Source organism: Natrix helvetica, assembly GCF_964273705.1.
Source record: "Natrix helvetica genome assembly, chromosome: 15".
NCBI lineage: Eukaryota > Metazoa > Chordata > Lepidosauria > Squamata > Natricidae > Natrix > Natrix helvetica.
This window is the reverse complement of record NC_138565.1, coordinates 1794345-1819122: the sequence shown is the minus strand read 5'-3', so window position 1 is coordinate 1819122 and position 24778 is coordinate 1794345. Positions and strand designations below refer to the sequence as shown.

Here is a 24778-nt window from a genome sequence, read left to right as displayed (position 1 = left end):
CGAGGCGGGAAGGGGGAGAGGCGGCCGGACCCCGGGAAGACGCTGGGGGCGCCCCTTTCCGCCAGTGCGGAGACCCCAGGGCGCGGCGCTGTCCAAGGTACCAGCCCAGGGGGTCCTCGTCCCACCCCGGCTGGGGGTCTCAAGGAGAACTAGAGGGGGGGGCGAGCAAGACCTCAGCCTCCCCCCATGACCTTTCTGGGGTACGTCCTTTCCCCCCCACTCTTTGCCTCTTACAGTGATTTTTTTTTCAGTGAAATGTTTTAAAAGCAGCTCAAAATTACAGTTAAACTTTCCATTGGAAAATGGAAAAAATTCCCTCAGAGGGAGAGGTAATTAAAAAAAATGGACTGTGCAGAAATGATCAGATTAACGTTTGGCAATTAAAGAGAAGGAAGAATCAGGGCATTATAAGAGATGGGGGAAAACTTTAAAAAAAAATTAAAAAACGCTTGCTCCTGGGGAGGAAAGCTATGGCAAATCTAGACAGCAGACTAAAAAGCAGAGACATCACCCTGCCAACATCAATGCATACAGTCAAGGCTATGGTTTTTCCAGTTGCAAAGGATGGCTGTGAAGGTTGGACCATAAGGAAGGCTGAGCACCAAAGAATGGAGGCCTTTGAACTCTGGTGCTGGAGAAGAAGACTCCTGCATTGAGTCCCTTGGACTGCAAGGCCATCCAAGCAGTCAGTCCTAGAGGAGATCAACCCTGGCTGCTCTTTAGAAGGCCGGATCCTGAAGAGGAAACTCAAAGACTTTGGCCACCTAATGAGAAGGAAGAAGGACTCCCTGGAGAAGAGCCTCATGCTGGGAACGATGGAGGGCAAAAGAAGAAGAAGGGGACGGCAGAGGAGGAGGCGGCTGGATGGAGTCAGTGAAGCAGTTGGCATGAGCGTAAATGGACTCCAGAGGATGAGAGAGGACAGGAAGGCCTGGAGGAACTTTGTCCATGGGGTCGCAACTAACCACCACAAAATTTACAATTTCTGTTTCAGACAAGAAGTTTTTTCTTTCAGGATAGGAAGTCAAAAGTAAGTGACCCCCCCCCTTTAATACCACCCACCCCCCATGTTGGGGGCCTCAGAGCTCATCCTCTCATTGCTTTTCCCCAGGAATGGACCCAGGCTGTGTATCCAGAAGCCCCTCCCCCAGGCTTCCCCGTTAAACTTGTTTGTTGTAATACACAAACTGAGCTCATGAGTTTGCACATCCCTCCTGAGAGTGTCTCTCACTTTGTGGTCGATTGTGTCATAAACCTCAACTCCTCTGACCAGAAGTTGAATTCCTCTTTTCTCTTGTTCCTTCTTTCATTTCTCAACTCCTTCCTGGGGGGCCTCACGGATGAAAAGGGGGCCTTCAATGAAAACGCCCTCACAATTCTGCTAGAAATTTCCCCTCTTGGACCCCTTACTTGTAGGTCAGTCCTGGGGAGCCAAGAAACATCCAGAACAATTTTGCATGGAAACTAACATTTTCCTCCTTTTCATTTTAGCCCTTGGAAGTGAAAATTGTCTTGACCAGAGAGGGTTGTTGTTGTTTTCCCATCCAAGCATTTTTGCTTTAATTGTGGGTCTGTTGAATCTGCAAAACCAACCCAGGAAGTATAATTTCCTGGGTTATAATTTATAATGACCTATAATTTAAAGTACATCACATGTTGTTTATGTTTTCTACAGGTGTGAGACTTAATGTGTTTAGTCTAGTTTAGTTAGACTTAAAAGTTCAGCGGTTCGAATCCCTAGCGCCGCGTAACGGAGTGAGCTCCCGTTATTTGTCCTAGCTTCTGCCAACTTAGCAGTTTGAAAGGACGTAAAAAAGGCAAGTAGAAAAATAGGCACCACCTTTGGTGGGAAGGGAACAGCGTTCCGTGCGTCTTCGGCGTTGAGTCATGCCAGCCACATGACCACGGAGACGTCTTTGGACACTTCTGGCTCTTTGGCTTTGAAACAGAGATGAGTACTGCCCCCTAGAGTCGGGAACGACTGGCACAGATGTGCGAGGGGAACCTTTACCTTTAGATACAATACCGACACAAAACTATCAGGGGCGGCCTTTGCAAGACACAATTAGCCTGATTTCGGAATTAAGCCAGGCATGGAATTTGCACCCTTACCACTAATCAAGCTTGTTGTGCAAACAAAGCTGGGGACTCTTGAGCTGACCTGGGAAAGCAGGGTGAAGGCAGCTTAGAGGAAAGGGCAGTTTCTCTCTTTTGCCCTCCCTCCAGCCTGATTCTGGTTTCACACAATGCCCTGCTTCTTCCCTGCCGTGGAGGCTTTTCCGGGTTCCGGTTTGACCCTCCTTGTTAATTATTGGAGGGCGGGGGAGGGAACGAGAGAGCTGGGGAAGGCCCAGCCGTTTGGGTGTCTCTGCTGCAGCACCATCTACAGGGCTTCCCGGCTCCTGGAGCCGCTTCCAGGCCTGACAGATAATTCACAGGGATGGTGGGAATATCTTTATTGGTGAATTGAATTTCTCTCTCCCTTGGGTGTGCAAGTGGAAGCCCCTAAACCCTGTTGCCTGCAGAGGTGGGTGGGTGGCTCAGTGTGACGGGTCCAAGGCCCAGATGCGAGAGGTGCCGTTGACCCCTTGCCAAGCACGTTGCAAGCTGGCCCCTTCCCAAGATGCGGGCTTGGGGGTTGAAGAGAAGGGGAGATGATAGCCACTGAAAGAAAAGAATATGGATGCCCAAACTAAGTTGCAGAAAATATGACATTGACAACAGAGTGGTCAATGCCAGGAATACTCTACCCGACTGTTGTTACACCCTGAAACCCCCATAACATCAACCTTAAACTGTCTACCGTGGACCTCACCCCATTCCTAAGGGGTCCATAAAGGGGGCCTGCATAAGCGCACCTACCGTCCCTGTCCGACTGTCCCCATTTATTTGTACCCATTTCCTGTGTTCATGTCCATGTTTATACTTACCCCTGTTATCTTGTACATGTGTGACAAACTACATAAAATGAATGAATAAATAAAGTAAGTTGTCCGGTGTGGGTGAGTGGGACCTTCTAAGCAGAGAACAGAGATGGGGCTGAGATTGTGGTCCACGTGCGAAATGCCCCCACCTTCACTAAACAAACTGGGTGGTTGAGGCCAGGCCTTCTCCCAGCTTAATCTCCAACAAAAGTTGGGGGGGGGAGAAGAAGGGGGAGCAACCCCTTTGGAGCTGCCGCACCGTCTGTTACCCCCCCTTCTCAGGGAGATGGTGGCCACCTCAGTCGTGCCAAGGGCGACAAGGGGCAATGCCAGCACCCCCACTAGGGTCTCTGCCCCTCGCCCACTGCACGGCCAAGAGCGGGCTCGGACAGAACCCCCGGTCGTCTTGCGAGGCTGCGGGCATCGGGGCGAGGACATTTCGGGAGCCGAAACTGCTGCCACAACCGAGGGCAAAGCGGCTGCCCCAGCTGCGAGCCCAAAGCGGGGCGAGCGGGCGGAGCGCGGGGCGGCGCGTTCGCCTCGTCCGGGCAACCAAGGGCGACGCCGGCCGGGGCGCGGGGCAGCTCCGGGGAGCATGCTCAGTCCCTGCCGGCGCCCGGTGGCGACGGGAGCGCAACGGCCGCAGGAGAAGCCGGAGCCGTGAGAGCCGCTGGGATGGAGCCGCCGCCGCCCGCAGCCCAAGCCGCCGCCCCCGCCCGCGCCCTCCGGGGAGCCCGGGCCGCGTCCTCGCCACGGAGAGGCCCGAGCGCAGCGCAGCGGGGTCCGGCCGCGGGGCGAGGAGGAGGAGGCGGCGGGGGCAGCGCGCAGGAGCCACCCGGCGGGGTCGCGCCCGCAATCCCGCCCCGCTCCCGCCCGCGCCCCCGCCGCAGCGCCAGCTCGGTGACGGTGGACAGCTCCAAGGCGCGCACCTCGCTCGAGGCGCTCAAGCTCAGCCTGCGCGCCCTGCGCTGGAAGGAGGTAGGCGCCGCGCAGAGGCGGAGGAGCGCAGGGAGCGCGGGCCGCTGGCCTTTGCCTTCCCCGGGAGGACGGGAGTGCAGAGGGAGGGTCTCCTCGGAAGGGGCTCGTCGGAGCGCTCCTGCGCCCTGGGCTGCTTTGCCTGCGATGGGAGCGGTAGTCCCCATCCTCTGGAGGGGCTACTTGGGGAAGGCTCTCCCCCTCCCCGCTGAAGCCTTCAGGGACCCTCCCCCTCCATCCCTGCTGCTCCCATCCCTCCTTTTCCTTCCCAGCGTCCACGGAGCTCTTTGTGACATCACGGGGTGGTGCCAAGAAGGCCTTGGTGATGTTGGCAACCAGGGCTGCAGGCAAGGCTTGGCACAGGGCTGGTGGGGGGAGGGGGGTTCCTGGGCTTCTTTGGCTGAGTGCCCTCTGCCCAGGCGACCTTGTGGTCATGCCAAGAACTCAACCATTAGAGCAGCGCATGGCCGGAATCCCAGCAGGTGTCAGTCTCGCCCAGTCAGTGGACTCTTTTGGGTGGGTGGGCTTGGCTTCAAACGAGGGCTGCTTTTTGAGCCCCAGTAGCTGGCTCTAAGGGGGACATGGTGAATCAGTGGCTAAGCTTGTCAATCAGAAAGGTCGGCGGTTCGAATCCCTAGCACCGCGTAACGGAGTGAGCTCCTGTGACTTGTCCCAGCTTCTGCCAACCTAGCAGTTCGAAAGCGTGTAGAAAATGCAAGTAGAAAAATAGGGACCACCTTTGGTGTGAAGGGAACAGCACTCCTGCTGGCCACATGACCACAGAGACGTCTTTGGACAGCGCTGGCTCTTTGGCTTTGAAACGGAGATGAGCAGCGCCCTCTAGAGTCAGGAACGACTAGTATGCATGTGTGAGGGAAACCTTTGCCTTTAGCTGGCCCTGGGTTGCCCAGATTCCCCAATCCTGTCCTTTTCGTCTTTCCTTAAAAGGGGCCTTCCAGGGAGCCAGCCACAGCCTTTCTCAGAATCCCTCAATGGAGCCCCGAGAGAAAGAAAAATGGAGGTTTGGGGGTTCAAGCACTCCTAGACCCAAAGCAGACAGGCTGCTTCACCCAATTTCCCCAAGCTCTTTAGGAAGGGGGGGGGGAGAATAATAATCCAGGTGTCATTAGGCAGAATCAGAAAACCCGAGCCGCAATATCAGCATTTGGCAGTGAAGAATCCTGGCCCTTGCCAGCCAAAACTCCTTTCTGTAATGTTGGAGAGCGAAGCAGAGATAAATCTGGCTAAAGCAGGATTTTGTGCTAGCACGATGGGTGAGGGACTGGAGAGGTGCCAGGAAAAGAAGACAGGGTGTCTTTGTGCTAATCCCAGAGGTGGCACTTCTGAGAAGTTCTCCCCCCCCCCCCCGAACAAATCCAAACCCTTTTTGCAACAAGGTGACACCTTCATTCTCCACTGGGTTTTGCAGGGTCTTATCAAGGAATTAGCATAATTAGCTCAGAGACACACACCCCCCCTACTGCTTAACTCTCAGATCCAGGGCTCTGTGGCCAGGAGGGGGGGCTCGTGCCTTGTGGAAGGCAACTTGTCAGCATCACTTGCACAAATTCTCCCTTGACCCCATGTGTTACTTTGAGAAACTCATTTCTTTTTATTTTTTATTTTATTTTGTCAAGTATGCATTAAATAACAGATATAAGTATAGACATGATTGTGAATGCATGAAATGAATACGAATACAAGGGAATGTTAGGACAGGGACGGTAGGTCTCTCTTTTTGTCTGGGTGTGTTTGCGCTTTTACCATGGAAGGAAGAAGGAAAATAATCTCTGTGTGCCCAACTCACAAATCAAAGAGAGTAGGAACCAAGATAGGGAAAACAAAGAAAGGCCAATCCTGTGGAGCTGCACCCCTGCAGATAGAGGACTCTTCACCACACTCATCTGTTTTCCAGGCCCCCTCCCCGCCCCCGGGCCAGGGTCTTTTCCCTGGCAGCCTCTCCCAACTTGGTGTCCTTCAGGTGTGTTGAGGTACTGACTTCCGTGCCCATTGGGAAGGATGGGAGGTGGGGCTGAACACAGTTGGAAGGCAGCATGTTGGAGGCACGAGACACCCCCCCCCCCAATTGCATTCCAGTTGCCCATGGAGCAGAGGAAGATTTAACAGATTAACAGAGTTGGAAGGGATCACACAGATCATCTAGTCCAACCCCATGCCCAAGCAGCAGACCGTACATTTGCCTCTACCTAGGATTGAACTCACAACCTCCTGATCGTGAGGTGATAGCTCCACCTCTAGGCCACAGAGAATATTGGGAGCAGAGTTGCGCTGTTCCTGGAGCATCTCCCCTGCCCACCCAGCCCACCCCCCAGTCTCAAGGCATCAGGCAGCGAGTCACAGATCCCCCTTCTCTGTGGCTGCTGTTGTCAGTTGTGGGTGTCACCGTTCCCCATTAAGCAGGGGAGAATGAAAGCCTGCCCAATTAGTGTGTTAATGAATTGTTTTCTCTCTCTCTTTCCTGGCTGTTGATGAAACTGAGGTTTTTGATGCTTTTCTTTCATTAGGAAAAGAAAGGAAGGAGAGGAACAATGTCACAGCAATCTCTCTGAAATAACTCCCTCTTCCTTACACCATCTTTGCCCAAGAAGAGGTTATTGTCTTTGGGGAGCCAAGAACTTGGTCCTTAACACCAATGAGACCAAGGAGCTTATAGTGGACTATAGAAGGAATGGATCAGATGCCCAGCCCTTGCTTATCCATGGAGACTGAGTGGAGCAACAGTTTTCAGTTTCTGGGTATTGTCATAAAAAGAGGACCTGACCTGGGCCGCTCACATTGCAGCCCTGGTCAAAAGGGCCCAGGAGAGATGATACTACTTGGGCAACCTTTTTTTAAACTATTACCATCTGGCAGGCGGTACAGGACAATAAAAACAAGGGCAAATAGGCTGAAAAACAGCTTCTATCCCAGGGCAGTAACCATATTGAATTCTACGGTACAGTGCAAGATGAATGCAATATTGGGCTTTCAATTGTATAGCATGTGAAGGATGTGTGTTTGTGTTTTTATTTCTATAGGTCTAATGTACACTGAAGATGTCATTTAATTTCATTGGTACAGTGTGCAATGACAATAAAGTAAACTAAACTAAGAATTTTGCCTGTACGCCCAGGGGACTCTGGCTAAATGGTCTCTTTTTGTCCCCTTCTCTTCTGCCGACTTCAGTTTCCATTTGGCCGCCGCTTGCCCTGCGACATCTACTGGCACGCTGTCTCCTTTCACGACAATGTCATTTATTCGGGACAAGTCAACAAATTTCCAGGTAACTGACTTGGGACGAGAACTGGGGTTGGTTTTTGTCTTTGCAAAAATGATGCAAGAATGCCCAGCCCGCCCTTGGCTGTCGCTGGGATTTTCTGCAAACGCTGCAGAGTTCCAATGTCTGTTGGCCTCCCTTAGCCTGTGATCAGCTCCTTCATCAAAAATAGGAATGTTTAATCTAGTCTAAACATAATTTAGTATTTAGTCTAGTCAAAAATAGTCTAAAAGCCAATTGTCAGCCGTTCTCTCACAACCCTTGACTTACGCCTGCGATGAACTTCCTGCTGATGGTTTTCAAGAGGGGAGGGAGTATTTCTTATAATGTTTTAAATACCAATGCAGGAAAATATTTGCAGCTCAGGGTCGAACTGTGGGGTTCTTGGTGCTCTCTCTGCTTGGCTGTTTTCTTGAAGACATTTCATGACCCAACTAGGTAACATCATCAGTGCTAAAAGGGATTTTCTGAGAGGAGGAGGAGAAGGAGAACTGTGGGGTCCTTGGTGCTCTCTCTGCTTGGCTGTTTTCTTGAAGACATTTCATGACCCAACTAAGTAACATCATCCGTGCTGGAAGGGAGTGGGCGAGCGCTAGAACAGAGAGTAAACACCACTCCCTTCTAGCATTGATGATGTTACCTAGTTGGGTCATGAAACGTCTGCAAGAAAACAGCCAGGCTCAGAGACATCAAGAGCACCTGTCAATGTTTTAAATGCACATCACTGAATTGTGTCCCCCTCTCTAGTCTTTTGGTTCTTAGTTTTGGTGGTGGAAGCATATTTTAATGGAACAAACCGGAACACTATGGTTGCGGAGTTGATTTCTGGGTGAAAGCCATGCCTCAATAAATCACGGGCTCTAATAAACATTTGCTGTTACTTGGTTTTGCTGAAAAAAACCTAATCATTCCTCAGTGGACAGTCAAAGTCATCCTGTCTCTTCATTCTGCCAAGAGAGATTTCTCCGATGGGCCATTTTATTTTAAGCACTGAGGAATTTAAGACAACCTTTCCTTGAAATTGGGGCTATTAAACTTCTTAATGCTCCCTGATTTACCATTAATCTCTTCCTGAATCCCGCTAAGGAAGAGCCACGATTCTGGCTCGTCGCTGTTCCTTCCTCTGCTTTATTGTGCTATACAAGTATCTATAAAAAGTCCTTCCCTGGCATCCAATTGGCAAAAAAAAAGCAGCTCCTTCCAAGTGTAATTAAATTTGGGGGCTGTTTTCTCCCCTGGCTGCGAAGTGTGAGCCACTCGGTCTGAAGAAAACCTTCAGCAGAGAACAAGTCCCATTCTTGGGTACTTTGAAAAGCAGGGGAATATTTGAATATCACACAGACCGATCAATAAATGATAAATTGGGCTGTGCGCGTTTCCACCCTGGTGGCACAAAACTTGCAAATTAAGAAGCTCATTCTGCTGCGAAAGTTTAATCCCTGTTAAGTAGGTTTGGGACTCTTGCGTCAGAGAAATAAAATAGCTCTCCTACCCAATATGACGGGAGGGGCTGCAGCTCCACGACAGGAAACTTTTAACATCCAATATGTTTAATTTGTCATCATTAAGTCGATCAGCTTAATAGATCCTTTGGGCAGTTGGTGAGGCTACTTAGACAGGCCAACGATCGATAAAATAGTAAAATGGAATGAATAGGTTGGGCAGCAAGGAAGGGTCATCCGAGGATAGAGAAGCCCCAATCCATCTGTAAGGTAGAGATGGGAATGGTCCCTTGGAGGAGAGCATCTTGGCTCGCAGGGCCGTCTTCTCTGGCCCTTGGCTGGGCATCCTGGGCTGAGACACCTCAGTGGGCCTCTGCCCCTTGCCCATGCTTCCTCCTCTCCCCCACCAGGCATGACCGAAATGGCACGGAAGGTCAACCTGAGTCGTGCCATGAGGACGATGCAGGAGCTTTTCCCCGAAGAGTATAACTTCTACCCCCGTTCTTGGATTCTACCGGAGGAGTTCGTCATCTTTCTCACTGAGGTAGGTGAGGGTTGTTGTTTTTTTTTTTGACCTGGGTGCAAAGGGAAGGAGGCATTTTTCACCCGTAGGGATTAATGCCAGGGCACTGGGAGCCAGACTGGCTTGCTCTCTTCCTCTGGGCCCTCATATGACCCACACAAGTCATAGAAACCCTGCTCAGCTGTTGGGTTTCCTGGAGGAAGGTTTGCAAGGGTGGGGGGAGATGCACATGAAAGGAGTTTAAACCTGGATTGGGGCAAGCATGGGGCTGCTGGACTCCATTTTGGAATCGGGGAGCTGCTGCTGAAGCAGGAGACTCTCTCTAGTTCAGAAGAATGGGTGAGGGGCTTTAGGGTCTGGCATTCAAGCATCTGGACCAGCGTCTCCCAACCTCGGCCACTTCAAGAGGTATGTCAGGGTTCCAAATAGTATCCAAAAGTAAATCAGAACCCGAGGCAAAGGATTCTTCAAAGTTCCAATGTATTAAGAGAGCCATGTTGGCACATTTGGGAAAACCCGAAACTGAAAGCTTCCCGGTTTTCCCCACCCAGTTGAAAGTTCAAGATCTTGCCCCCACACCCACAAGTCCAATCTCCCACTGCCACACTGGCAGTTTCCACCCATCCAGCTCCGGTCAGATGCAGAGGTGCAGAGACAAAGGATGACCTTGGCTTTCTAGAAAGGATGTTGTTATGGCTACATAGCATCTAATTCCGTATAATCCCCCCCCTCCCGTTTTCCCACCATAGAAAATGCATCACAGAATATTAGAAAGTGTGGCAGGTCAAAGATCCAAAAAGGTGCTTTTTCCAAAGGCAACTGGACTTTTCCTTGAAGATGTTTCGCTTCTCATCCAAGAAGCTTCTTTGGCTCTTGCTGGATGAGAAGAAGCACAACGTCTTCAAGGAAAAACAAAGCAAGTCCAGTTTCCTCTTGGAAAAAGCTCCTCTGGGACATCAGGCACGGAGATCTTAGGCTGCCTAAGAAGGGGGTTAAATGGGATTTGCCCCAAAGCGGATTAAAACATAAGATTTGAGGGGGAGGGGAGGCCTGGAAGTGGGTAAAGGTTTTGCTCTCCTCTTCCTCCTGCTTCCCTGGCCAGGTCAACCTGATGAAGGAGAACAACCCCCGGTGGAAGCCCACCTTCATCGTGAAGCCGGACGGGGGCTGCCAGGGGGACGGGATCTACCTGGTAAAGGAGCCCACGGAGATCCGGCTGGTCGGCAACCTGCAGAGCCGGCCGGCCGTGGTCCAGGAGTACATGGCCAAGCCCTTCTTGATCGACAAGCTGAAGTTTGACATCCGCCTGTACGTCCTGCTCAAGTCCCTGGATCCCCTGGAGGTCCACGTGGCCAAGGACGGTCTGTGCCGCTTCTGCACGGAGGCCTACCAGGAGCCGGCCCTGAAGAACCTCCACCAGGTCTACATGCACCTGACCAACTATTCCCTCAACATCCACAGCAGGAATTTTGTCCACTCGGACAGCGGCAACACCGGCAGCAAACGGACGTTCTCCAGCATCCTGGCCAAGCTGGCTTACAGCGGCGTCAACATCCGGAAAGTTTGGTCCGATATCATTTCCTTGGTCATCAAGACCGTCCTCGCCATCGTGCCTGAGCTGAAGGTCTTTCACCAGTCCGATATCCCCGCGGGAAAACCGGGGCCTTCCTGCTTCCAGGTGAGCCTCCAAGGGAGGCCGTGCCAAACCCACTAGGCGCCCCGAGTGCAGTCTATGAACTGTAGAGGTTCCTATCGATGTACTCAAGTCATCTTCCTCGGGGGTTGTGATGGAGAACCTTTTCGGCACCGAGGGTCCAAACCGAAACGTGCCTGTAGGTGCTCCCCAGCCAGCTGCTCTTCGGGTTTCCAGCACAAAGTCTTCACGAGGCCCAGAGCACCAGAAGAACAGATGGGTGGTGAGCGCAGGCCTGTTTTTTGACCATTTTCCAGCTGTTTTCAAGGCCATTTTCCAGCCGTTTTCAAGGCCGTTTTCCCATTTTCTGGGCCGTTTTCAGGCCATTTTCCAGCTGTTTTCCAGCCTTTTTCTGGGCAGAAAACATGGGTTAGGGTTAGTGTGCTGGAGTGCCAGAAAAATGACAGGAAAACAGCCCATAAAATGGCTCAAAACCCAGCCTGTTTTGGGTGCATTTTTGTCCCATTTTGGGAGCCGTTTTTGGGGCATTTTCTTGGGCACAAAGACCAGCCAAGCAATCATAAGAGCATCTGATGATGGCTCTGCATTCCACCTCTGGCACCCATGCTATACGTTCGCCATCATGGCCCTAGGGTAACTCTGGGCACCTTGCAATATCAAAAAATAGAAGTATGTAAATAAAATACTACCAAAGTATAAAAATACAATTGCTGAAAGATGGGGAGGGAGGGAGGGAGTAGGGTAAGCGGGAGGGCAGGTGGGATATGATGTTCATCTATCAATCACCCCTCCCCCCAGGTGAAGCCCCTCCTTTGGACCCCCAGGCCAGCTGGCAGAACAGGCAAATCTTTTGCCTCTTGCAGAAGGTGGGGGTTGAGTGGCCCTTACTAAGTTGTGGGTCAGGTGGGAGGGCCACTGCTTTCCTTAGCTCTCTCAGCCTTAGGGGGTCTGAGGTTGTTGTGCAAACTGACTTGTGCTGCACAAGTTTGGGAAGGTGGGGGTCTGCCCCTTTGTGTTTTCTGCCCGCAGAGCAAAGAGTTGCAACCAGGAGGAAAACTAGCTGTCAGGGTTCCAAATAGCATCCAAAATTGAATCAGAGTCCAAGGCAAAGGATTCCTCAAAGTTCCCATTTATTAAGAGAGCCATGTTGGAACATCTGGGGAAACCCGAATCTGAAAGCTTCCGGGTTTTCCCCACCCAGTTCAAGATCTTGCCCCCAAACCCACAAGTCCATCCCATGCTCCAATCTCCCACTGCCACGCTGGTATCTTCCACCCATCCAGTTCAGGAGAGTTGCAGAGACAAAGGATGACCTTGGCTTTCTAGAAAGAATTTTGTTATGGCTGCATAGCATCTAACTCCATACGATCCACCCTCAGTGCCCAGATCTTTGGGGGGAACACTCCCGCAGGACCCCTTGCCTTCTGGGAGTCAAGCTGAGCAAAAGGCCAGGGATTTGGGATGGTCCTTTCCACCGTCTCAGGTCCCTTCCGGGTGTTGCACTCTTGGGAGTCCGAAGGGGAGCTTGGAAATGGTTTCACTCTGTTCTTTGGTTTCTGGGAAAGATCGGTGCCTCCCTCTCTCCTCTTCCCAAGATTTTAGGATTTGACATCCTGTTGATGAAGAACCTGAAGCCCATTTTGCTGGAGGTCAACGCCAATCCAAGTATGAAGATCGAACACGAACAAGAGGTGAGCATCAGGTCCGGCCACCTTCCAGCCTCTTTCTCTTCCTGGGAGGATAGCTGGGCTCCACACTGCTAGCTGCCCCCTCCCTCAAATAGCCCTGGAGAAGAACAGTAACTCACACTCAGAGGGTTAATATTGTGGTTGTTTATTATTAATTGTGTAAAACAATATATTCCCCTTCTTCAGCTGTCCCCACGCCCACCCCCACCCCCGAGTCCCCAGTCCTGCTTCTGACAATGCCACTCAGGTGAAAAGTCTGGAGAAGTTGTCACCTTCCCGGCTTCTTTGAGGGCAGAGCCGGGCGTGGGAATTACGGCCTCACTTAATATTGCTTGTATTATATGAATCAGCATTCAACTAAGGGGGCTGTTATGTGTGCCTGTGTTGTTGTTTTTTCTATTTCTTTTTAAGGCACTTTTTCCTTTTTAAATATATTTTTATTATTTTCATATAAATATATTGAACACTGTGTGATTGTCACTTGCCATAAAAACCAAAGTGGAAAACAGATAACATATATGCTACTTACACAGTGCTAATCTTGCACAATTGTTGTTGGCCATCACATTCATTCGAAGACAATGATGCATAGATAGTATCTCATTGCAGGCACACCTAACCTATATATTTTTTTGTATTCCGACTTCCACCTCATGCTTCTAACCATTGATATAATCTGTTCCATGTGTCGTAATATTCCGTCTCTCCTTTAATGTCAGTCTATCCATTTCTGCACAGACTCTTATTCTTTTTAATGTCTGTGGTTTCTTTTATTTTTATTTTGTCTTTTTAGTATTTTGACCTTTGCGTTCAGGAAAAAAGTCCTAAATAAAAAAACCTCCGGCTTGAAGGAGAAAGCTTTTGAGAGTGTCTGCTGTGATCAGCTTCTCTTCTGGATTTTCAAGGTTTCTCCGGGAGTCACGCAATACATCCCCAGTCCGGTTGATGAAGAAGTCAAGGTGGCCGTTATCCGTGACACCCTCCGATTGGTGGATCCCCACAAGAAGAAGAAAAAGAAGCAGAAGCAGCAGAAGCAGCAGGAGGAAGAGGAGGAGGAGGAGGAGGAGGAGCTGACAGAACAGCCTTTGTAAGTGCGATCTGATTCCCAGTGTGGAGCCTTCACCACTTAAGCATTGGGGCTCCCAAAGCTTTGGGGCAGAGACGCTGAAACCTTTGCCCTCCAGCTTGCAATCTTGGCCACATTGCGTTTTCTTTCGGTTGCACCCCGCCAAGCATTATGTCGCCCTAGTCTTTCCTTACCCCCAAAGAGGGCAGAAAAGTTGGGCTTTGCCAAGAAAGAACAGGACACCTCACTCACTCTGGGGGCAAAGTCATTGGAATGCTGCATTATGTCACCCTAGGGATTTTCTCACCCCATAGAGGGCAAAAAAGTCAGGAGAGAGGCTTGGGAGGGGTGTGTAGAAAGGATCTGGCAGTGCTTCCCTGATGATTCTCACTCATTTGGGGGGATGGCACTCTAGCCAAAGTAGCCTCTGGTCAGAGCTTGACATGACAGGTCAGGTGGTGCTGGCAGGCAGGAGCAGGCAAGCGGACTGGGGTCCTGGACCACCAGGCAGCTCCTGGGAAGGTCGTAGGGACATTATGATGAAGTCGCCCTTCATTCAGCCACCTGTTTTTGGAAGACACCTGGTTGCTACCTGCGTTGCTCCCCTTGAGGGAAGCCAGCTTTGGCGTCCTTGACTAAGACAGCAGCGTCCTTGAGTTAAGGAGCTCGCCTTATTAGGGGGGGGTCAGAATGCAGCGTTCTGTGGCCCTAGACCTTTCCTGCCCCCTGGCTGGCATGGTGCCAGGCGAGAAGGCAAAAAGGCCAGGCTTTCGTTAGAAAGGAGAGACGATGCCATGCAGTTTGGAAGCATTGTGTTCCCCCATCCTCTGCCTGCCACAGGTCTTGCGATGTGCAAGGAGTCGCCATTGATGCCCCTCACAGGGTGGCAAAAATCTTCACATGCCATTCTGGCACCGGCATGCCCTTTGTTCTCCAAATTTAGGGCCATTCCCTAAAGCCGGGAAGCCAGGAGACATCCATCTCCCAGTAGAAACCCATCTGTGTTTTTTTCCCCTCTGTTTTCGAAGACTGCTGAGAAGCAAGCTGGCCGCCCTTGCAGACAAAAGCAATCACACTTAAATATTTACAACCAGCTGCCAATAGGAAGCCTCTCAGTGGTGGAGAGGAGACACACAAACAGAGGCACATAACACAACACAGCCCGTTTCAGGACTGTGGAGAATCTCCTGTGATTTATTTTCCGATCACCAATAACCGAGGTGGGGAGGCTGGCAGGAGGTGGCTGGTCCTGCTGTCAGGATTAAAGCAGCTAAATTAAGGCCATCTTTCTTTCATTTTAAAAAACACATTTTATTTTAAAGACGTACACACATTGACAAAAACATACACCAAGTCTACAAACAACATCGGAACTGTACGTCCCTTCTTACAGCAGATTTCTATCGGTGTATCTTTACAAATATTATTTCCCTCTCAATATATTCTAATTTTACGCTAGTGATCTTTTTATTTGTGAATGCCCCAACACTGGAAGTCTTTAAGAAGATGTTGGATAGCTATTTGTCTGAAACGGTATAGGGTTTCCTGCCTATGCAGGGGGTTGGACTAGAAGACCTCCAAGGTCCCTTCCAACTCTACTATTGTATTGTATTGTATTGTATTGTATTTCTTACTCTTTTGCTTAACAGTCTATATTTGGTCATTCGTATCAGACAGTCGTCATTCTTCTTCTAATATATATATATATCTTTTTCTACTTCTGTATATCCTACTTTTCCTACATTCTTATCACTGTTTCTTAATTCTTCTATAAAGCAAATTACCTTTCCCAAATTCTTATTTCCTAGTTCTATCATCTAACCACTTGCACCATTTACCCCCCAAAGTAAAAATAATCTGTTTCCTCCTTTCCTTGAATTTCCTTGGTCAATTTCTCCATCTCTGCACATGACCTGCCTTTGGCTGGTATCAACCTTCATCAAGGAGCAAAATATACTCCACCCTGCAGATCTCACATTTTCATTGCACATGGGATGTTTGAGCTGTGGGGATGCGTGTGACATGGTCATAGGAAAGCATTTCCCAAAGCCCCCGAGGGCAGGAGAAGAAGCAACAATGGATGGAAACTCATCAAGGAGAGAAGCAACCTGGAACTATGGAGAAATTCCCTGGCCGTGGAACTTTTAGGAGTCAATATTGCACCACTGACTTCCAGAAAGACCCTTAGAAGGGGATTTCCACCAGCCGCCTCCCAACCATCTCCCCTACTGTTGAACACAGTGTGTTAGTGAGCTAGAACCTTCATGTTCAAGAGCAGTTTACCTTTGAAGGCAAGGAGGGCTGTTCTTGCTTCCCCAAATCTCCATTGGACGGTTTAGAGAGCAATTTAAAACTCCTGCCTGATTCTTTCAGAGTTATTCGGTGAGTCATTGACTCCAGCAAGATGGAAAAGTGGGCAGGGGGCCAAAGATAGCTGGGTTTGCTTGGGTTTTAGCATTTGTTTGATTAAAACAAATGTCCCCCCCACCCCATTTATTGCCGAGAATGAACCCCCCTCTCCTGCTTTGGCAGGGTTTCATCGCTTCTGCGGTTTCTCTCCCTGACGTTTGCAGAGCTCAGATGGCCCAAAGCAAGCCATAAAACCAAACTTGTCTTTTCGTCTTCGTTTAGACACTAAAGCTGATAACGATGCCCCTGCCTCTTCCATTTCAAGCGTAATTTATTCCATGGGTCTGAGCAGGGAGGGTGTGTGTGGGGTGGGGGGGCTGCCCCTTGCCATCCATGAGCTGAATCATCTTGGGGCTCCTGTGGGGGGTCCATCAGCTCAACCCCAGGATGATGATTTTGCTCCTGGTTTGCAGCTCAGTGGGAATGGGTCAGAAACCAGGGTGGCTCCCGCTCCAGGGGATCGGCCCTCCCTGCCTGCCCAGGAAGGTCCTTGGCTAGATTAGAAGGATTTTGAAAGAGATCCATGGATCCGCTAAGGGGAGTTGACTCTGTCAACCGCTTAGAGAGGGCTGGAAAGCATTATCAAGCGGTATATAAGTCTAAGCGCTATTGCTATTGCTCACATTCACCTTTTGGGAGGTCAGTTGTAACTTTAATGGTCATTAAGTGACCAGTCCTAAGTCGAGGATTGCCTATCGGTCAATAAGCCCTCCCTGAAACTCTCCTCCTCTGTCCGGAGGGCTCTGGACCTCCGCGGAGAGCAGAATCTCCTGCCTGGGAAGAGGGCCGCTCGCCGACGGCTTTGGGGCTTATCCGCTGCTCTCCGGGTCCCTAGGTCCCGGCTGTAAATCTCCTCGCTCAGCCTTTAATTAGCAGCTGGAACTGTAGCCGAGGGAGCGAAGGGAGCAGCACATTAGCATAAAGATTAAGTGCCCTAAGAAGGAACAGAGAGGATCTGGTGCAGATAGCAGGGAAGCATTAATAAATTAGTAATCATGTATAAAAGATAAGCCATCCTTGGGATGTTGAAACGCTGGGCTCAAATTGAAATTTTTGCTCTCTCCGTGGCGATGATGCTTCCCAGATAGGCAGCCTTTCCTTCTTCCTCCCAAGCCGGTTCATCATTTCTCCAGGCTGATCCCGCCTGGGTGAAAGGCGCAGAATTAGGGAAATAAACGTGTGGAAATCAAGCTTTTTAAGCTAGGTCGCCCCGAGAAGGCTTCTAGCTTGCCAGTTGCATCATGGATGCAAGACTCGACCTTCTCTGAGGCTGCTCTCTGCCTCCACTTCCCAGCCTTGGTGGCTTCTTCTCTTGCTGGTCTTGGTGGTTTCCTAAAATGGGGCTGCAATTTGGCAAAATCTAGAGCAGGGGTCTCCAACTGTGGCCACTTTAAGCCTGGAGGACTTCAACTCCCAGAATTCAAAGCAAAGCTGGCTGGGGAATTCTGGGAGTTGAAGCCCGCCAGGCTTAAAGTGGCCAAGGTTGGAGTCCCCTGATGTAGAGAGTTGGGGGCTCCCTGCCTGCCACAAATGTGGAGGGTGGGATTTCTGTTGGCCCTGGTGGTCTTGTTGGGCCCCTCCGACTCTGGGGGTCATTTGATCATCCATTTGCTATTGATTTTACCATCAAGGTTTGAGCATGAACAAAGAGTGCAGAATTTTAGGAAGTGGCTTTTAAAAGGTGGAATTCAGTGTAAAAAGAGAACTGATGGGCACCTGGCACGATGATGCCCGGAACTGTATGCCAGTCCGCACAGGACTTTTCGTGCCCTTTGGGTGACGGAGATGGGCACCCAGGAAGATTCCATGCCTCTTCATTTGGGGCTGTTGCCTTGTTTTCACTGCTGGGGTCCCACGGGGCAGAGGAGGCTCGCCCTGGCACCTCCAGCTCCACATTGCATGAATATCCTTCCCTTTGGGGTCTCCCTCTTGAACTGCAGAGCTGAACCCGTGGAACTGCCAGCCCAGGAGAAGGAGACCTTCTTCCAGGAGGAGCTGGAGAACAAGCCCGAGCTGGGGGAGAGCCCCCCGCCGGAAGCCAAGCTCCCCACCGCCTGCCTGAAGGAAGTCTTCCCCAAGTACGCCAAGCAATTCAGCTACCTGCGGCTGGTGGAAAGGATTGCCGCCCTCTTCATCCGCTTCCTGGGGGTGAAGGGGACCACCAAGCTGGGGCCCACCGGCTTCCGGATGTTTATAAGGTGAGGGGAGGGGGTTTCCAGGCAGAGCAAATGAGAGCCCTCCATCCAGTGGTGAAATTCAATTTTTTTAACCAACAGTTCTGTGGGCGTGGCTTGGTGGGCGTGCAAAATCCCCATTCCCTCCCCACTCTGGGGCCAACCAGAGGTGGCATTTGCCAGTTCTCCGAACTACTCAAAATTTCCGCTACCGGCTCTCTAGAACCTGTCAGAACCTGCTGGATTTCACCCCTGCTTCCATCCCATAGTAAAATTCCTCTTCCTCCCCCCCCCCCCCCCAGGAACAGCAAGATCAGCAACAGCTGCTTCAGTATGGCTGCGGGAGACATTCTGTACATCGACATCACCCGCCGGGGGATCGGACCCAGTGTGGATCAGCGGGAGGCTGGTGAGTCCAGCTGGACAAAGCAAGCTCCCTCTGACCGGTTCCTCCCCCCATGGGAGACGGAGACCAAGCAGAGACTGGGCCCGGACCCCGCCTGGCCATGCCAGGATCTGTCCTTCCCCCACCGGGGGGGGGGTTAGCCGTAACCCCCACCTTTGTCCCCCCACCCTTGGCCCCAGCAGCTGCTGTGCAAAGGGAAGGGAAGGCATGCCAAGGTCCGTCCTCTTGGTCTTCAAAGTTGGTAGGGGGTCAGCGATTGGGGGCCACCCTTGCAATCATCTCCCATAATCCCCAGCCATCCTTCCCAGGTCCTGGAAAGCTGGCCTGACTGCCCCTTTCCTTTGGCCTTTGAGACTTGGACCTCCGGGTTTCCTCGACCCTGATGAGGCATGGATTGCAAAGACCATCGGGCTGTCCGGGGTGGGGTGGAGGGGAAGGGGGAGAAGAGGAGGTGTTGGAGCCAGACAAAGCCAGACATGGGAAACAGAGGCCAAGGAGCCCCCAGATCTCAGCCCTGGAGGGAATCACCTTGGGGGGGAGGAGGGGGGCTTGGCAGCCACTGGGCCAGGTGAGCAGAAGGGCAGTTTTCGGGTTTTGCGAGTCCTGCCGAGTGAAATGAACACGCAATTAGCGGGAGAGGAAGTGTCGTTTCCCCCGCCGTTTATGGCTTCGGATGAGACCCACCATCTGCTCCATTGTTCAGTCTGGAGGAGCTCCTGGATTTCTTTTGTTTGGTCCCGTTTTTTCCTTCCCCGAGTTCGGTTGGGCTTGCGTCTTAAATTGCTGTGGGTGAGCAGAATCCGTGGTGGTTGTGGGATGTTGCCAGCACAGATTTCTTGTGGGTGTGTATTTTTGTTTTGCTGACGGAAGTGACATTAAGGAGAAGAGGCGAAGGAGCGCTGAGGAGCAGAATTCGGTTTCTTCACCCACTCGGGGGCCTTCCTCCGAACCAAAATAACTGGAGGGGGGGTTTCTTCTTCCTCTTTTGGGTCACCTGCTTTCGGTTCCCCACCTCAAAATTCTCCGCAGGTGTCTGGTGCAAGTACCGACTGGGTCCTCCCTGTGGAGCCTCTGAGCTCAGGGACCGTGGCTCACCTGCTGGGACTCTTGAGGACTAGAAGAGAAGCTCTATCTCTCTGCAGCAGGTAGATTTTCTCCACCCTGCAAAAAAAAAAAAACCACAACGTTTGCAGGTGTTATTTGATTCCTCTGGAGTTAAAATAGGGAAAACTGGACACCTACCTTTAAAAGAAGGGACACGGTGGCTCAGTGGCTAAGACACTGAGCTTGTCGATCAGAAAGGTTGGCAGTTCGGCGGTTCGAATCCCTACCGCCGTGTAATGGAGTGAGCTCCCGTTACTTGTCCCAGCTTCTGCCAACCTAGCAGTTCGAAAGCACATAAAAATGCAAGTAAAAAAACAGGGACCACCTTTGGTGAGAAGGGAACAGCGTTCCGTGCACCTTCGGCGTTGAGTCATGCCGGCCACATGACCACGGAGACGTCTTCGGACAGCTTTGGGCTTTGAAACGGAGATGAGCACCGCCCCCTAGAGTCAGGAACGACTAGCACCTATGTGCAAGGGGAACCTTTACCTTACCTTTAAAACACCTGCTTGGGGGTGAGAAAGATAAAAGACAGTGCGTAGTGACATAGGCACAAGGTGGCATCCCTGGCCTGTCAGTGAAAGCCTCCAAGCCTTGCAACGAACTCAATAGAGGTCCATCCTGCCCAGCCAGCAGCTGGTCATCTGTTCTGACCATCCTTCTGGGCCTGGATACAGATTCTCTCTCTGCTAAGCATCCCTAAATATTAGCCTGATATTTGGATACCCAAATTGCAATGCAAAATCCTCATCAAAATCATTTTCTCCCCCGCTGGCCTCAGTGGGCACAATTGGCGTGGCCGCCCCCTCCCACCTTTAAAGAGCAAACGTTCAGGTTTTTCCGTTGATCGATTTGGAATGATTTTGTCTCATCTCTGCTTTGGGGAAAGAAGAAACAGAAGGGGAAAACGCCGAAGAAATGCAGAGTGTGGGAAAGAAGCTGCTTGCGTGGACGCAGGGAATGAAAATTAAGATGAGGAATTTAGGCAGCGCTAAGGGGAAGCCGAGCCAAAGAGCGAGGTGAAAGAAGGCACGCTGTCAATCATCGCAATGCTAATAATAATAATGAGGATGAGGAGGATGGCGAAGGTGCTCGAGACCCCGGCAGTAAGAAATAATCCACAGCCGAGGGTGAAGTCCAATGAGAAAAGCAGAGTTTGGATGGATGCGCAGAATAATATCCATTTGGGGGGGGGAAGCCTTTTTTGCCAAGGGGAGACCAGCCCCCTCCCCTTTTCATGGGTAGGAGGGGGGGTCTCCTCTCTGAGGTTTTAATATGCAATCTGGATTACACAGAAGCGTCTCAACAGGAAGCCCCCCGTGCTCCTTGCCTGTCTGGTACCCTGAGTTAATTGTCAGGTTTTATTAAAAATTGTAATGGATGGGATTTATTTTAATATCCCCCAAGCTGCTCTCTGTGCCAGGCGATGGAAATGAGGCTGCGTCCAGCTCCAGGGATGCAGGGGGGGGAAAGGCCCCTTTCCATGCCAGAGGCAGTAAGAGAGAAGATCCGCGGGAAGCAGAGAGGGGGAGGGGGCTCTGCGGATGGCAAGGGGGAGGGTCTGATTTATTTACCCTTCCGAGGAGCTGGCCGGGCACCCTAAGAAGCCAAACTCCAACGCTTGCCCTGAGCTAAACCCTCCAAAGCCCCTCTCTGCACGCCAGGACGGAAGGAGAGCCCAGCAGATGGGCCCAGAGTGATGCCAGCTGCTGCCCACCTGGCCATGAAGGGCTTGGGCAAAGAGACCGCAGCGCTTCCTGAACAATCCCCTTTTCTGGGCTGGTGCCATGCCTGGGATCTAGTTAGCCCACTCTGGGGACTGGCCGCCAAGCCTGGGGGCCAGTGCAGCTATAGGGGGTGTATGGAAGGGGCAGCGGCCAGCCTGCCAGAAGCTTCAGTGCTTGGCGATGGTCCATCTTTGGACCATCTTCATCTCCAAGTGTGTGGAACTTCTAGCCGATGCTGGAGGCCTCGCATGGGCTGGTTGTTGGCCTCCTCGGTGTCCTCAATCAGCTCAAGCTCCCCCTTGCTCACCTGCCCTCTTCCTCCTCCTTCCCAGGGATGAGCCTGCAAGCCTTTGTGGAGGCCATTTGCTTCCTAGCCCAGAGGAGGTACAAGTCCCTCTCGCTGCACGAGCAGGTGGAGCTTCTCCTGGACTACTGCGAGTACAACTTGGCTGCCCTGGACGAGAAGCGGCTGGGCTGCAGCCGAAGCCTCTCCAGTACCCAAGCCACCCTGGTCACCTGCCCGCAAGACCAGCTGCAGCTCAGCCCGGCCACGCCCGCCTCGGCAGAAGTTTGTCGACTGCAGGAGCTCCCAGCCCTGAAAAGAGCATGAAGGTCCCGCCGGCCTGTGCCGCAGGAGGGGCAGCCGTGCCCAGCCCTCCCTTTAGAGACATTTGGGGGGGAGGGGGGGCTGCGTGGCTTGACTGATACTCCTCATTCAAACTCCTTCTTGGCGTGGCCTGTTGGCACACCATCAGAAGGGAGAGGCAGGGGATCCTGGATCAAAGGACATCTTCTGCAGCCCCACAGAGGCATCTCCAGTGAGGAGCCGCCTTGCCCGAGGGAGCCCAGTCTCCAGGGGCTGGGGGAGGGGGGGAAAAGGTTTGGCAGGAGGGGGCGAGGTCACAAGATTGGTGGTGCACAAAGTGGTAGAAAAGGGTGAAGAGCAAAACGTACAGTGAACTAAAATCCTATTTATCTATGCCAGCTGCTTTCCAAGCATTGTCTTCATTGGGAAGGGGCTAGGGGTTTTGTGTGTGTGTGTCAGAGAGAGGCAGCATAGGGATGCTTGTCTTGCACAGAGGGGGAATCCCCTGCCCAGATGTGGAGCCCCATCCTGATGTGGAGCTGCTACTGAAAAGAAACAAGGGGAGAGGGCTTTTCCCGTTGAGTGGTGGTGGAGACCCCCTCTCCTGTCCCTCCGCTCAACAGCAAACAGGAACCCTTCTCCAAAGGCTGACCAGGTGGCAAGATTTGGTGTTGGTCCTCCTTACCAAGGCATCCTGGGGGGGGGGTGTCTCCCCCCCCCACCTCCCAGGCAGAGTTTTTGGAAAATGTCCCGAGGCTGAAAGCAGCTTCTTCAGAGCGTCTGGATGAAATCCCAGTCACTGGGGGTTTATGTCTCTCGTGGGAGTAAAGAAATCAATGGGCCTTTTGGGGAGGGGGGATTTCAGATCGGTAGGCGGGCTTCCTCCCTCACCTACCACGAAGCCTGCTTGAATCTCATGCCCTGTGGGTGCCTTGGCAACTCCAACCTGACCCAGGTGGCAGCCTCACCTCTGCCAGTCATTCAGGGACCCAGAATCCAGAGGGGGTTTTTTGCCCACTTTAGAGAAGGGACTCTGCCCCCTCCCCACGTCCCAAAAGAGATCCAGCCAAGGCTGCTTGGCCCTAAAAAAATCGGATCCGGAGGATATTTAGGGGAACTAAGGAAAGCTAATCAATGATGCGATTGGCAAAGAGATCAGATTTCAGAGTGAAGCTTTTGTGTTATGGAACAAAAGGTGATAATGAAACACTTTCATTAAGAAGGGAAATAAAACGGATATTGTTGCTAAACAACTTAATTCCTCGGAGGATTAAATAAAGGTATTCAATATTTACCATTGATTCGATTCCTGCAGATTGCAGCTTTTTTCCTTTTGTTTTTCTTTTTTTCTTGAAGCTTATTACTCTGTTCAGCCAGGTGCATGCGTTAGTTAGTTTGTGCTTTTTTCCAAAAAAAAAAACACACCCCTTACTAATATCAGAAATAATGTTCTTTTCCAAATGGAGCTTTCCGTTGACTTTCTAAATAAGTGTCAATCTCTATTTTCTGTGGCTTTATAAATAATTAGAGGAGGGAGGGGGAAAGAGCAACGGTAGGAAGGCATTTGGATAGACCTGCTAGCTAGAGAATTTGTGGGTTTATTTGATTTTTCAGCCTAAAACAATCAAAAGGGATAAGGCGTTTAAAAAAAAACACACACAGATTTAATTAGCTTAGCCGTTTCCTTCCTAAAATTAGACATTTTTTCCCCCCATTTCTGCAAATGGTGGTTCTCTATTTTAGCTCCAGGGTACCTGATAATACCTGGTATTTGTTTCGGGGGGGATTCAGAGATAAAAAGGAGCACAACTCCAGGTAAAGGTCTCCTTCCTCCCCTTTAAAGCCGGTCTCTCAATCGGCATGTGGAGGCAGGCAGTAAATGCATAATGCAGGAGGGCGTTAGTCATGCTTCATTTCTGACATGCAGTTTTCAACAGGGATAAAACGGTTCAGGGGGAGATGCAGTTAGCGGGTTTTGTTTTACGGACCTTGTTTCGAAAGAGAGAGAGAGTCAGGGATTAAAAGACGCCGAAAGGGACACTGAGAGCTGGAGAAAAACACCCAAATGCCTTATTCCCTGCCCCCCTTCTTGGGAATGTGGCAGCCCAGGTTTGCAGTGGAGGGGGTCCTCGACGTACAACCATATTTTCTGCTGCGGGGCCAGAAAAGCTCTTGAGTGAGCTTTGTCCCACTTTAAGACCTTTCTTGCCACGCTTGTCAAGTGCACCACTGCAGTCGTTAAGTGAGTGACACGGTTGCGGAGTGACTTTGCTTGCCAGAAGGTGGGGACCGCGTGACCCTGGGGAAGCTACAACCGTCATAAGTCCATGTCAGTTGCCAAGCGTTTGAGTTTCGATCACGGGACCCTGGGAAAACTGCAACCGCCATGTGAAAAACAGCCAGAGCTCACTTTTTTCACGGCTGTCGTAACTTCAAAGGGTCACTAAACAAATGAGTCGAGGACTCACTGTATTCGCAGTGACGCAAGGCCCCCCCTTCCCCTTGTCCTGGTTCATCCCCTGGCTTTACCAGTTGGGTTTCTGCTTGTCGGGGCAGCTGCTGCGGGAGCCCCGGAAGGGAAGGCGGCCTCCTCACACCCTCCCTGGCGGAGGTAACGCAGGAGGCAGGAAATTTGTCTTATTATCCGCCATTTGTACAGATAATCTGTATCGGCAATTACAGTAATTAGATCAGGTAGCTAATTGCCACCTCGTTTTGTCTCGGCGGAGGGGAAGAGACGAGACAGGCAGAGGGGAGATGATGTGGGCCCCCTCCAGCCGGGGAATCAGCTCCGGAGCCGGGCAGAGGTGGGCAATCCGTGGC

The 24778-nt window shown here is 51.3% G+C and overlaps 1 protein-coding gene across 4 annotated transcripts; it reads left to right on the top strand.

Moving 5' to 3' along the window:
- Positions 1-29: 29 nt before the first annotated feature.
- TTLL11 (tubulin tyrosine ligase like 11) lies at positions 30-23425 on the top strand. Of its 4 annotated transcripts, none has more exons than XM_081967186.1 (9): positions 998-1030; positions 7086-7182; positions 9029-9162; positions 10244-10819; positions 12391-12486; positions 13389-13570; positions 17899-18156; positions 18435-18541; positions 21702-23425. In XM_081967186.1, the coding sequence occupies exons 3-9, from the start codon at positions 9031-9033 to the stop codon at positions 21977-21979; spliced, it is 1629 nt and encodes a 542-aa protein (XP_081823312.1). In that variant the 5' UTR covers positions 998-1030; positions 7086-7182; positions 9029-9030; the 3' UTR covers positions 21980-23425. The 4 variants fall into 4 exon arrangements, with proteins under 4 accessions (XP_081823310.1, XP_081823312.1, XP_081823313.1 ...); XM_081967185.1 differs by lacking the exon at positions 998-1030 and adding an exon at positions 3869-3902; XM_081967184.1 differs by lacking the exon at positions 9029-9162 and having other exon boundaries at positions 30-1030.
- The last annotated feature ends 1353 nt before the right edge of the window (positions 23426-24778 follow it).

Coding starts and splice junctions, on each gene's coding strand:
- TTLL11 (XM_081967184.1), top strand. CDS start 768: ATGAGAAGGAAGAAGGACTCCCTGGAGAAGAGCCTCATGCTGGGAACG. Junction 13,571..17,898: donor GAGCTGACAGAACAGCCTTT/GTAAGTGCGATC, acceptor CTTGAACTGCAG/AGCTGAACCCGTGGAACTGC. Junction 18,157..18,434: donor GGCTTCCGGATGTTTATAAG/GTGAGGGGAGGG, acceptor CCCCCCCCCCAG/GAACAGCAAGATCAGCAACA.